The sequence below is a fragment of the Carassius carassius genome, chromosome 19 (assembly GCF_963082965.1).
Source record: "Carassius carassius chromosome 19, fCarCar2.1, whole genome shotgun sequence".
Classification (NCBI taxonomy): Eukaryota; Metazoa; Chordata; class Actinopteri; order Cypriniformes; family Cyprinidae; genus Carassius; species Carassius carassius.
The window spans coordinates 1,585,899-1,599,003 of NC_081773.1; the positions used below are offsets into that span (position 1 = coordinate 1,585,899).

A 13,105-nucleotide genomic window follows, 5' to 3' on the forward strand; every position below is an offset into this window, starting at 1 on the left:
TGTTTTCAATATTGATCATCAGAAATGTTTCTTGAGCAGCAAATTAACATATTAAAATGATTGCTGAAGATCATGTGACACTGAAGACTGGAGTAATGATGCTGAAAATTTGATCACAGGAATAAATTGCATTTTAAATGTTTTATGTATGTGTGTGTGTGTGTGTGTTTGTGTGTATTAATTTATATATATAAACATAGATGATTCTGCTTTTTATGCTGTCTCTGCTGCTGCATCTTTTTGAGAGAGAGAGAGAGAGAGAGAGAGACTGGTGCAAATGGGGTTTCCATAGATACCAATAACTGCAGCATCTGGCAAATTATGGTGTGCAGCAGTACATTTCATGAGTGCTGCACTTTATTTTGAGGGTTTATAGCTGTGTGGAGGTTACCGCTCACCGCGTCTCCTGTTTAAAAGGCACTTAACACTCTTGGGCTGCTTAAATGGGCTCATTTCTCCTGCGTTGGGGCGGTAAGACAGGGTTTTCACCTGTGCGTCTCCTAGGACTCTTCAGAGGGGAGGCAGCTGTGCCTATAAATACCTTGTTAGAGGCTTTTGAAGGAAAACTCTGTCACTGGACCCCTCAGGCACTTTAGCCGAGCTATTAATACTGCCATTTGAATAAAACCACTGCTCTCCCTGTTTCTGCCTGACTGTGATCACTCATCAGCTGTTTTTCTTTTCTGAGATGTAGAATTCGGACAGTAAAGTCGTTCTTTATATGTTCAGATGTCATTGCATTATTTCGAAGTATCATCTGCATTCAAATGCTGCACAAGCTTTTTGCTCCGTGTCTTTTAGTCAGCTGGTGATGTGGTGATGTTTAGTGGATGAATAGTTTCCTCTGTGCACTGAGTGTTGTTGTATAATTGTGTGTTTTTTGTGCAGGTACTGTGATGATGAACGTCCTGAGGTGCCCATGCTCTTCAGAGACGTCCCGTCCCTCCTCATCATCTTCATCCTCACCATGCCTCAGCCTTTACGCAAAGGTAACACACACACAAACAGTACATTGTTTTACACATGCATGCATAACATCACAAATACACAAAATCTTCCTCTTTCCCCTCGCATGGGTTTAGTCTTTAGATGGGCCATGACTGTTATTTGGTTGATCACTGGGCATTGATTGAAGCTCAAATAAGAATCGAGTGTTTTGTCGCTGTGAGCAAGGGATCGATTTGAGTCCATCATTCTGAAGACTCAAGACAATAAAGCTTGTATTAGAATAGAAACGTGCTGTGCATTTGTTAGCGAATAGCTTTCAAAAAGACACTGGTGTGTGTGTGTGTGTGTGTGAGGTGTCATTGTCTCTGATGAGGAATGTTAATGGAGTGTCATTTTGTGTGTGTGTGTGTGTGTCTTTCTCATCACACAGCCTGGCCTAACACCTGCTACATGCACACAAGTGCTAATTACCCTCTCTTAAAAATCTGATGTCTTTTTTCTGTACACAGTCACGTAATTGATTTGTGTCCTAACAAAAGACCTGTGATTCTCTTGAAAGCTCTGGGGTCTATAGAGCTCTCTGAGTGAGTGTCTCTTATTGGTGCTTTTATTCAAGGATATAAACAACATTTTTACATTTGGGGAGACCAAAGTAAACGCTTAAGAACCTGCTTTTTTATATATATGTTTGAATAGAAAACAGCTATTCTGAATACCAATAAAGTTTCACAGTATTGCTGTTTTAACACACACACACACACACACACACACACACACACACACACATATATATATATATATATATATATATATATATATATATATATATATATATATATATATATATATATATATATATATATATATATACATTTTTGCAGATGAATTCTTCATATATGTGTGTATGTATGCATTAGCCTAACTGAGACTTGTCGTAGCATTTGCATATTATTGCCCTTTTGCTGATTTTGATTGCTTCTGTTGTCATCATTTGTAAGTCGCTTTGGGTAAAAGCATATTCTAAATGACTGTAAACAAAGGCTATAGCTTCTGGTGATAACTGTGATCTCATATGATAACCATGCTGTGTGTGTTTGTGTGCAGAGCACTTCACGTGTGTGGTGAAGGTGTTGTACAGTCTGCAGTACACACAGGCTCTGGCCGCTCTGTCCGTCAGATTCAGTCGTGAAGAGAGGCTCGCCTGGAGCAACACTGGAGCTGCCAAGAAGGTGCGCAAAATACCTGTCAAAAAACCTGTAGATTCAGTTGATGTTTGGTCATTAGTAGCCGTATTTCCACTGTGGGGCCAGTGCGAGCCAGGGCATTAAAGCGGCTGGGCGGAGCTGATAGCCCCGGGCCAGTAGCACCGAGGCCAGAATAGCGCAGGGTTTCCACAGTGGAGCCTGAAGTACGCTGCACGTCACTAAAACAACCCCCTTTACACGCCTCTCAGAACAACGTCACCAAACCCCATCATTTCAGCAACAAAGAGAAGTTATCAGAAAACTAAGGAATAAATCACTGGAACTAGCGCCATCACAAAACGAACATGATAAAAGCTGCCGTTTGTTTGCATGCTTTGCTAAATATTTAAATTCAAAAGCATCGATGTTTTACTATAGAATAGGTGATACATTGATCATAATGAATTAATTTATCAGGCTTGAAAATTTGTCAGAAATGTTTATTTATTTGTTTTTAACGCTTATGAAAATAGCCTGTTTATTCAGTCGAGTCTGTTTCTGTTTATTTGCCCATATATGTCACAGTAAGAATGAATGATATCTCTATTTTTATAAAAGCTCCCGAACAAAATCATTATTATATTTTTATGATAGGAAACGTGGAACTAAACTCTCGAGACGAGATTTATGACGGATAATATAAGTTATTAAATAAATACATGATTGTGATAGAGAATAAGAAGCTGACGTCTGATTTCTCCAAGCGATTCATATTTACCATGTTTACTATGGTAATGGTAATGTTTAGCGTCTTTTGCATCGTTTATAAATATTTCTTCCTTGTTTAGCGATTATAATCTACATCAGATCGAGTTATTTCAAACACTCGCTGCTGACTAAGAGTGAGTTTTGATCTCAAATTATTTTAAAAAGTCTTTAATACCGGTGTTAAAGCTGTTATCTTTCTGAAATGATCCGTGGTGCTGAAGCTCTCCAGACACGGAGAAACCCTGCCTTTGATCATAACCACTTCTCTAGCCCCAGCTGGCCCGCTTTGGCCCAAGGTTTCCGTCGGGCCAAAAAACCCTGGCCGTTGGCCCCGAGGAAGCCCAGACGAGGCACGATCAAGCCCCGGAAGTGACAGTGGACACGCGACTGGCCCTGGCACGCACTAGCACGCTCGGTTTAAGCCTGACTGTGGAAACACGGCTAGTGTGTATATTTGTATTGTTTATTATTCAAAGGCTCAATGTGGCTCATCCAGTCAGATTTCAAAGCTGGAACTATCCATTTTATAATGATTAAACTGCCCATTAAAACCCTTAAGGATAAGCTAATTTTATTAAGAGAGAGAATGTGTTATTGGCCCTCAGTGCTATTTGTTTAAGGGGATGATCGTAATAATGTTCAGATAAGCCAGAGAGAGGAAATCCTTCACATAAATCTCACTTTTCATTAGCGCAGAAGAGATCATTAGCAATGGTTCTGCACTCCATTAAAATGACTCTTTTTGGGGCTTTGTGGGAAATAAATGGAGTAATGTGAAGAGTCAGACTGCTTTAATTCCACATTATAGAGTCACACGTCATCTCTGCCTGAAATTTGCATTGTTTTTGCAATTTGCTGACATTTAAAATAACACATTGAACGGGTTCCAAACCTTTAGCAAGTTGCCTTCCTAGATAGCATTATAGGTGCTTTCAGATGTTAAAAAAAACGTTGTTTAAATTAAATGTTCAGTCTCAAATGTGATGGCCAGCAATGGTGTCTAGGTAGTCATGCTCACTAGGATTTAAAAATTCAGTCCATTTGGTAAAATAACAGTGATTCCAGTCTGAAGGGAGAGATTTAAAGCCCTGTTCTCTTTCATTATGCCCTTCCACACACAGAACACGCCAAACTCTGACAAATCATGGGAGTCGCTCCTGGGTCATGTGATCTCTGAGCTGACGAAGGCTAAAGATGTGTATGACACCAGCTCGGAGGAAGCACTGGTGGTGAGTCACAGTTTAATATCACCACCACAGTCTTTTTCTAGTTTTGACATTGTTAATTTATATACAGTGCAGTAAAGAGTTGACCTAACAAAACATGCTAATAATTTGATTTGCCTTTATGATTAATCTTACAAAGTACATTTACTGGGCAAAAAAAAATGAGTTCATAAGCAGTTATAATGAGAATATGTTGTGCAGGCAATAGCGTTTTCTTTTTTGAAGAAGAAAAGATGTAGACACTTATCCAAGGGACCCATTGTTGAACTTGCTTTGCAGACATGACATATGAACTGTTTTCAGTAAATCTTTTCACTTTCCTCCGCTGTTGTTTTAACAAGACAGCAAAAACTAGTGAAATTCAGTCTTTTTCTAGTCAAGTCCTTTTTTATTTTTCATCTCAAATCAGGATACGTTACAGTAAAACAACAAAACTTGGAACTTTACAAATGTAAAATCATTAAATTGATTGTTTATGAGCAAGGACTGTGTATGTGTACACTATTGTTTGGGGTCAGTAAGGTTTATTTATTTTATTGTCCGTTTTTCTCAAAGCAGCATTTATTTGATCAAAAATTCTGTAAGAAAAAAAGAGTATTATTAAATATTATTGCAATACATAATTAGTTTTTTGTTTGAATATATATATATATATATATATATATATATATATATAATATATAATATAATATGTGTGTGTGTATATATATATATATATATATATATATATATATATGTATTGTATTCTTGTGATGGCAAAGCTAAATTTTCAGCAGCCATTACTCCTCTTTTACTCCTATTTTTAGATTGATTATTAGATTGAAACTTCAAAAATAACATTTTATCCTAAACCTATATTTTTGTAACATTGTGAAAGTGCAGTAACTTTCGAACCAAATAAATGCAATCTTGCTGAATAAAAGTATTAATTTATTTTAAAATAACTTTGAATTGCATACTGGTTTTTATATAAAATACCTAAAGTTTTATGACAACCAGCCAAAGAGGAATATGTACTGTTATTTGAGCCTGAAGCTTGTTCTGATCTCTGAGGAAGCTCTTGTGTGCTGTTATTAATGATGTCTTCTTCTCTCTGTAGTTGAGCTCCAGTGTGTGGTCTCCTCAGTCCATCGAGTTCAGCCTACAGCAGTTCTGTCTGCCCTTCCTGAGACTGTCCTGTTTACTGCAGCACCACCTGTATGGAGACAGCTTACCCGGCTGCCTGGTACACACACATTAAATCTGCCGTCTAAATGAAGACGTCCCATAGCCGGATTTTCTCATAGTTGACAGACGCGGGTGTCTGTGTTCACAGGTGGAGGAGGAGTTCTCTCTGCTGGCCGGGTGTCTGGGTTTGGCTGGTTCTGCTCAGTCCAGTGCTGCGTGTCTGGAGTGGAACATCAGTGCTTTCGATCTGATCAGTCAGTGGTGTTCAGAAGTCATCACTCTGTCTGATGCTCCCACCCAGCAGTCCGTGGTCAGTGTTTGTGTCTCCTGTCATCTTTCTTTGCACCCTGTTTTATTTGGAGTCTTGCTAACACCTGTGATTTAATCAATGTGACCTAACCAAGCATGACCTGTGACAGTAAGCATCATATCTGATAAAGCAATAAGCCCAGTGAAGCAGTGGTTAAACACCCCCTTAGCTGTTATAAATTCACTGTAAACCACAGCTTCACAGGGCTTACTGCTTTTATAAAACGGTTACTTCATATTCGTAGTAAGGTTTCACAAAATAAAATGGAGCAAATAAAGTCTAATGAAATGAATAAAAACAGTGTTCTTCCACCAAACAATGTAGTTCCTACAACAAAAGGTGTGTGTTTGTAGAGTAATTTACAACAGCTTTGAACGTGGCTCAGCCAATCAGAATCAAGGACCGGAGCTCTCTGTTTTATGTAGTATACAGCTAGAACTTGTCGAGCAGGGTTTCAATCAATAAGAATTCATGCTACAGAACGGCACATTTTAGGACACTATGCAGTAAAATATCTTGAATTGTGTCCGTTCTCACAGTCATGACTGATTAGAACAAAACTTTGACAAACCGTCATCTTGGAATTATAATGTTCTGCCATTTTGCAAAATTGGAGTTATTCTCACATTCTTCTTGTGTGACAGTTTATTTGCATTTTTTTATGTTTCTTTTCTAAGCTATGTACATTTTGGGTCTTTTTTTTTTTGGAATACAAACACAGCAACATTCCATTTAAAAAGAATAGTTCATTTTGATTTGCTAGTAACTTTAATATGAAAAAGGTTTCCATATAAAAAGTATTGAGCATTTTGACCAGACCCACAGCAACAATTGCTCAAGCTGTTATGGGACTGTTCATCTCACCAGTGGTGAGAAATTAGAGATTTCACATTCAATTATTTATTTATTTTTTATAAAATGTTACTAAAAAGATAGTTTTGACTGTAAATGAAAGGTCATTTCATGGGGCATCTGAGTGATTATTTTTTTTGTCTCTCTTCAGTCTCTTTTAGTTCAGGATCCGCAGTGGGCCGCCCCTCGTCTCCTGCACCTGCCAGACAATTACAACACCATCTTCCAGTACTACCACAGGAAATCCTGCACCAGCTGCGGCAAGACCCCCAAAGACCCTGCGCTGTGCCTGGTGTGCGGTGCGTTCGTCTGTCTGAAGGGGCACTGCTGTAAACAGCAGGGCGTCTGTGAGTGTGTGCTGGTGAGTGTGAGGCACAATCTGCACGCTTCAGTTTGAAAGAGCCTTACACTGATGATTATATGTGTTTTTATTTCTATCTGAAGCACTCTCAGCACTGTGGAGCAGCGACTGGTATCTTCCTGCTGATTAACGCCTCGGTCATCATTATCATCCGAGGCCATCGCTTCTGTCTGTGGGGGTCTGTGTATCTGGACGCTCATGGAGAGGAGGACAGAGACCTACGGTAATCTTCTCAATGCTCTGATGGACAGATATTGCATCTAGATTTAATTCTCAGGTGTCAGCAGCTGTGTCAGCTATATTTTTCCCATTAAAGAACTATATTTGCGCCCTGGGATTTACTGAGGGCAGTTTTTATAATTACTACATTAAATTAATGCTAAATACTTAAATTTAACCAATTTCAATCAATCAGAGCACTATAGAGTGACCAATGAAATCATATCACAAGAAAAAAAAAAGTGTCTATGTAGAATACATAAATACTTCAGAAATGTGTTTGGGGAAACAGCATGTCATGTTTTATCTACACAGACACAATAAGCTGAGAACCGTTTATGAATTCATTTATTGCCTTTTACGGATTTGAAAATGAAGTCTTCACATTGGTTATCTCAGTAGCAAGAAAAATGAATGATATGCAGTATGCGTGCAGAACAGTTAGCTATCGATCAAGCTGTTTACGCTGCAAAATAAATCTTCTTACATGTGTATCTGAACTTTAATGATGAGAGAATTCACAAGAGTGCAGAATTCAGTCAGTGAATGGAATAGGGTTGCAGAGGGGTGGACAATTCCCAGTAAACTTTCCAAAAATCCCTGGAATGTTTAAAAAAAATCCTGGAAAGTTTCCAGCATTTCTGGAATATTTCTGAAATTTACTGGAAATGTTTCACTTTTTTTGCAACCCTAGTGAAGACTTTTTTTTGGTTTCGTATTCAAAATCCTAAAAACAGTTGTGAAAAAAAGACCACTTCACAACTTGACAATTGTCATTCTGGTTTTTGGCGTTCGCATGTACGGTGGCTCTGAACTGTCAAAACACCTGTCAAAATGCTTGCTACGGATGCGAAAAAACAAACCCGATCCAAATTGATGAATATTTTGGAGGCAGTGTGTAAACGTGATTGACATAATGTGGGGTCGTATTTATTTTTTAACGTGCTAAAATTTTGCAGTGACCTTTAATCTTGCATTTTGTTTATTTTGTGCCGTTCTTATCCCCAGTAGTCTTTGTATTTGTGAAACGGAGTTAATTTCCCCGTTCATTTCTCTAATAAAGAAAATGGATTCCATTTCCTGCTGTAACCTCTTGTTTTTTTCCCTGTTCCATAGTCGAGGAAAGCCTCTGTATTTATGTGAGGAGAGATACCGTGTTCTGGAGCAGCAGTGGGTCTCGCACACCTTCGACCACATCAACAAGCGCTGGGGTCCCCATTACAATGGACTTTAACAGTGCAGCCCACGTCCTGGAGTGGACCGCTCATGATGATTTCTGTCATGTAATTATAAAGTAAACCTGCATTGAGTTGGCCACAGCCTGAGTTCATGTCAAGTTTAGTGTACAATCAAGCCTATTGACTAACAGCGTGTGTTTGCGTGTGTTTTAAAGTGATTTTTCGTGTGGATTTAGAGGGGAGAATTTGTCCCAGCAAGCTCAAGGTGAAAGCCCACTGAGTGAATCTTTGTCTAGTCTGTTGGACACACAGAGTGGAATAATACTCCCGTTCTCTAACTTTTGGAAAACTGACATTGGTTTTTGAGGAAACAAAAAAAAAATGTTTGGCCAATGTTAAACAAGTCATGTACAGATATCAGAATGAATATCAAAACCTTGAATGCTAAAGGTACCAAGACTCTCAACATATCCCCCAGCCCACACCATGACCACATCATGCTATTTGAGTTGAAGCACATCTCATAAGACTGACTGTGGGTTTAAAAAACGAAATATCAACCGATTAGAGCTAAAGCGAGATTTGTCTGACTCGAGGTGTAGTTGCAGTCATCCTCAGGAATTGTATTTTATTTTATTTTTTCTTTTGTTTTGTAGTCTCAGATAAAAGATTTTAATATATAATAAGTGCTGCTATTCATTGTTTGAAAAAAGTAAATTATACCTTTGTAAAAATATTTTTTACAATTTGCATCTTTTTTTTTTCCTAATGAAGGTTTTGTTTTTGATGGTGGTTGGCTGGTCTGTTAAGTTCATTATGAAAATAAATTAAAAAAAAATCCCCTACAACCTTGTAGCACATATTTAATGGCTAGAGACAGAGCTAGTCATTAAATAATGATCTGTGGCTCTTTCCCTCGCATAAATGTCATAAAAGTAACCTTTAAATATATATAAAATAATAATAATAAAATAAAGAATTTGCATTAAGAAAATGAAGTTTATTTTAGAATAAAGTATCTTTGCATCATTTTCTTAACGGTTTGCCCCAAATTCTTAATGTAAACAATCTTGATGTTTCTTCTCCTTTTTCTTCTTCTTCTTCTTCGTTGTGTGTGTGTGTGTGTGTGTGTGTGTGAGAGAGAGAGAGGAGAGAAGAGAGAGAGGAGTCTATTTGTTTCTTTATTGTAAAGAGTGGGCAGATGCGTTTAATTTGTCCTGAAAATAATGCAATACAATTAAAGTTCAGAAAATCTTCTTGCTTTTTTTTTTTTGGCTAAGGTGAAATAATGATCTGGGAATATTCTTGAATATTCCTAAAATTCACCGAACAATAACCAGAAAATCTATCTATATAACCACCAAGTCTGTTGTCCCTCAAAGTTTGATTTTCTTCACAATATTCTAATTGCATTATGCCTGGACTGGTGTCAGATGGTCCATAGGGGGCAGTGTTTGCCATTACACAGAGTTCTGGTTCAAAGAGCCATTCGATGGCTGTTCTGTTAGTCTTATACATCTAGTGGCTTGATGCACATTTGCAAAAACCTCTGAAGTTAAGAAAGTTATTCATAATTGCCTTAACTGAGTTTTGTAGCAGCTGGCTTCCATGGCCTAATTTCTCCTCCTCTAGGATTTTGCAGGTAGTGACGTTTTATCTTGTTTATAGACATTATGTGTTGTTGTGACGATATTTAAATGCACACACCCCTCAGGATATTGAATTCCTGATCTGAAGTGTTCCTGAGAAAAGGGTTGTCACTTTGTTCTACTTCGAACTCGGCCAGATTGTGTGTAGATCCTTTATGCAAAAGTATCAAGAGAAAAAAAATAAAAAAATAATAATACTATCTGTTTTAATGTTATCAGAAAGAAAAAAAGATAATTAAGTACTTGATACAAACTGACATTTTAGCAAAGGCTAGTTTTCCAGTCCAATACACATGGTGTTCCTCAAAGCTCTGTCCTTGGACCATCTTTGATTGTGTAATCTGTAATTGTAGAGAGGGCATTGTGCATGCACAAGTTAATTATTTGAAAATGCATTAAACTGGATCACGTCAAATTGAATATTGCAGCCCAGTTCAGTGATGGACATGTATGGTGGTGCACACAATTTCTTTATTTTATGCAGCTCCTGTGTTAGCAAATGGTTTAGTTTTAGTACTTTCTCATTTAACCCTTGCCCCCTTAAAAAGTAAGATCAAGCTTCACATTGACATAAAATGACCACAATCTAAACCTTATTGTGATTCACCTTGTCTGACTCCACGTTGAGAGTTCTTGAAAAAAAGAAAAGAAAATTGTCCCATCCTTTTTGTTTTAATTGTATATAGAAATTAAGTACACACATTTAAATGACGTTTGCAGCACAGTTTCCATGTGATATTGAGTGTGTCTCTTTTAATTGTGGGTCACAATCAAAACAATGGCATCAGTGGAGCCTTTGCAATAATAATAGTCAGCGTGATTACAGTGACACATGTCATGTCCATCTATATTGAGTGCATTTTGCTTTTTGTTTGTTTCCTGCTGGAAACAGACAAGCACCCTCAACACCACACACACACAAACATATTCAGACACACACCAGAAAAGCATGTTTGGTTTGTATTGATTGGTAGGTATTGATAATCATTGCTGCAATCATACCATGCTGGAGGGAGGATGTTTTCAGTGCACTTGAAGTTTGCTTTCTTGTCTAATGTTTCTTGATTTCTTGCATGCTGCGGTTATTCTATTTAAGTTTTTTTTTTCTTTTTTCTAAGAGTTTTTACTCTCCTTCCCAACTTTGTATAGACAGACAGTTGTGGTAAGTGTAACGGGTGGATAATGCTGGTGTGTTCTCCTGCAGTGAATGCTTGTCAGGCAGGCAGTAATACAGTACATTACTGTAGGTGCTGATTCAGACTTTATGATGTCATCTCTGAAAGGGTGACTTTTAATGACATTTAACGCAAAATGTAACATATGTGAATAAAATATACAGATGCTCTGATATGCCTTTGTGTGCTTTTGTTGTCTTTTTTTTTCTCTCCAAAACTTAATCCAGAAATGTTACATCTTGTCTATTAAAAATATTATATAAATAAAACGTCATACAAAAAGTAATTAACTAATACAATATTGTATAAAATAATAAATATATATATATATATATATTACTAAAAAATATATGGTAAAAAAACTGGCAGCTGTGGTTGCTAGAATTATACCGTAAAAAATACGGTAACACCGTTTTAGGTTTAATGGTTTTACCTTAAATTTACAGTTTAATACCATAAATTAACTGCTATACTATTAATATACCAACTTCTTGAAGTACTGAAATCAGTTTTGTACCTTTGTATTACACTGGTAATCACCAAAGGCAGGTGGTGATGGGAAAGTCACGGGATGAAGCAAAGCCCATCACAAGCAGCTTTTAATAAAATATATAGAAGGTGCACAGTGACATTTACACAAGCACTAAATACCATCATGGTGAGACTCATTAAACTGAAATATGCATTAAACATTAATTTAACAACATTATATGTAACATACAACCCTAATAAACATAACAGATAAGAAAAAAAGAAGAAACAACTGTTATTTCAAAGAAAAAACATCAAATTCAAACAAAATTTGAAATTCAACGCAGAGGTTCTCTGTAAAGTTTACAGGAAATTACCGTTAACCATTTAACAGGTTTGTAGTCATACTGTAGCATTTTCAGTTTTTTACCGTTAAAATCACAGTAATTTTTTACAGTGTAGCGGGTAAAACAAGTATTGAACAGTAAATATATTTCTAAAGGTGCTGTTGACTTGAAATTTTCACCAGGTTTATTTTTATTTTTTATCTTATTTTTTTTTTTTGCATTGTCTATTATTTTTCAGTGTATTACATTTCAGAAGTGTGAAGTCAGCAAAAATTGAAAGAAAATACTTGTATTAAGCAAGAGTGTATTTATAACTGTACAAAGACAGATGCATAAAATGCATACTTTTTTTATTTTTCGGAAAAAAAAATTTAGATATGAAAGCATGTTGTTTTATTTTAATAAATGCAACTGGGAGATTTAATATGATATATTAATATGCAGCTAGAGCAGCACAAATGGAACTGAGAGTTTCCTAAGAATGAGTTTATAGCTTATTCATGGTGAAATCTTTAATCCTCTGTGTTTATATATATATATATATATATATATATATATATATACATATTAACTTACTGTGACAAATTATTTACCATGCAGAATAATGCTGTAATTAAATGAAGTGATTTATTGAAATGAAATATATTAAATGCATTGTCTAAATGTGAGCTGTGTATGTGTGCTGCCATTGAATTTCTCTCATTTTAGTTATATTGTTTGTCTGTTATCGTTTCTAATCTGCAAATGTAGCAGCAGTTTTTTTATGCGGAGGTTTAGTAACTGACCGCATCATATTAATGAGTCTTGAAGGTTTACTGTGACAGCAAGGAGTTGATCTCGGCCGAGAGAGAACATAATGACTCTTTCTGTACCAATTAGTTACAGCAGATAATATGAATTCTGCCAAAGTTAACACAGGACATACCAGTCTTGTTTTCTGATTTATATTTGGTAAAGACAAACACATTTACAAACGTGTTATAATAGTTTAGACAACAGACAAAGCATTAGATTCGCTGCATTAGATTCAGTGTTTGCTAAATGAGCGAGCGCACCATTCATCTGCCTAATGATTCAATCTTCAATGAAGGCCCACAAACCAAACTCCTGTAAACATGTTTGTGTGCTGAATGGAAAGTGGGTTGGCAGCACAGCAGCTGCCTGGACGACACACTGACATTGTGCAGGACATCATAGCATATTAGCTTAGCAAACTCTGTTTTTTTGGATGGTTGCAGTTTCTGTTTATG

General features: G+C 36.6%; 1 protein-coding gene and 1 long non-coding RNA gene across 2 annotated transcripts in view; both read left to right on the forward strand.

The window, feature by feature from the left end:
• LOC132094854 (E3 ubiquitin-protein ligase ubr3) overlaps positions 1 to 8,295 on the forward strand; it is a 64,485-nt gene extending 56,190 nt beyond the window's left edge. The window contains exons 32-39 of the mRNA XM_059499486.1: positions 889 to 989; positions 2,053 to 2,177; positions 4,022 to 4,129; positions 5,226 to 5,351; positions 5,442 to 5,603; positions 6,607 to 6,816; positions 6,900 to 7,039; positions 8,152 to 8,295. Of these exons, the coding sequence (XP_059355469.1) occupies positions 889 to 989; positions 2,053 to 2,177; positions 4,022 to 4,129; positions 5,226 to 5,351; positions 5,442 to 5,603; positions 6,607 to 6,816; positions 6,900 to 7,039; positions 8,152 to 8,269 (1,090 nt within the window). The 3' untranslated portion in view covers positions 8,270 to 8,295. The remainder of the gene's footprint in view (positions 1 to 888; positions 990 to 2,052; positions 2,178 to 4,021; positions 4,130 to 5,225; positions 5,352 to 5,441; positions 5,604 to 6,606; positions 6,817 to 6,899; positions 7,040 to 8,151) is intronic.
• An 883-nt stretch (positions 8,296 to 9,178) lies between these two features.
• On the forward strand, positions 9,179 to 11,210 carry LOC132094855 (uncharacterized). The gene is made up of 2 exons (XR_009422412.1): positions 9,179 to 10,364; positions 10,411 to 11,210. It is a non-coding gene; the product is annotated as an uncharacterized LOC132094855 (long non-coding RNA).
• Positions 11,211 to 13,105: the final 1,895 nt, after the last annotated feature.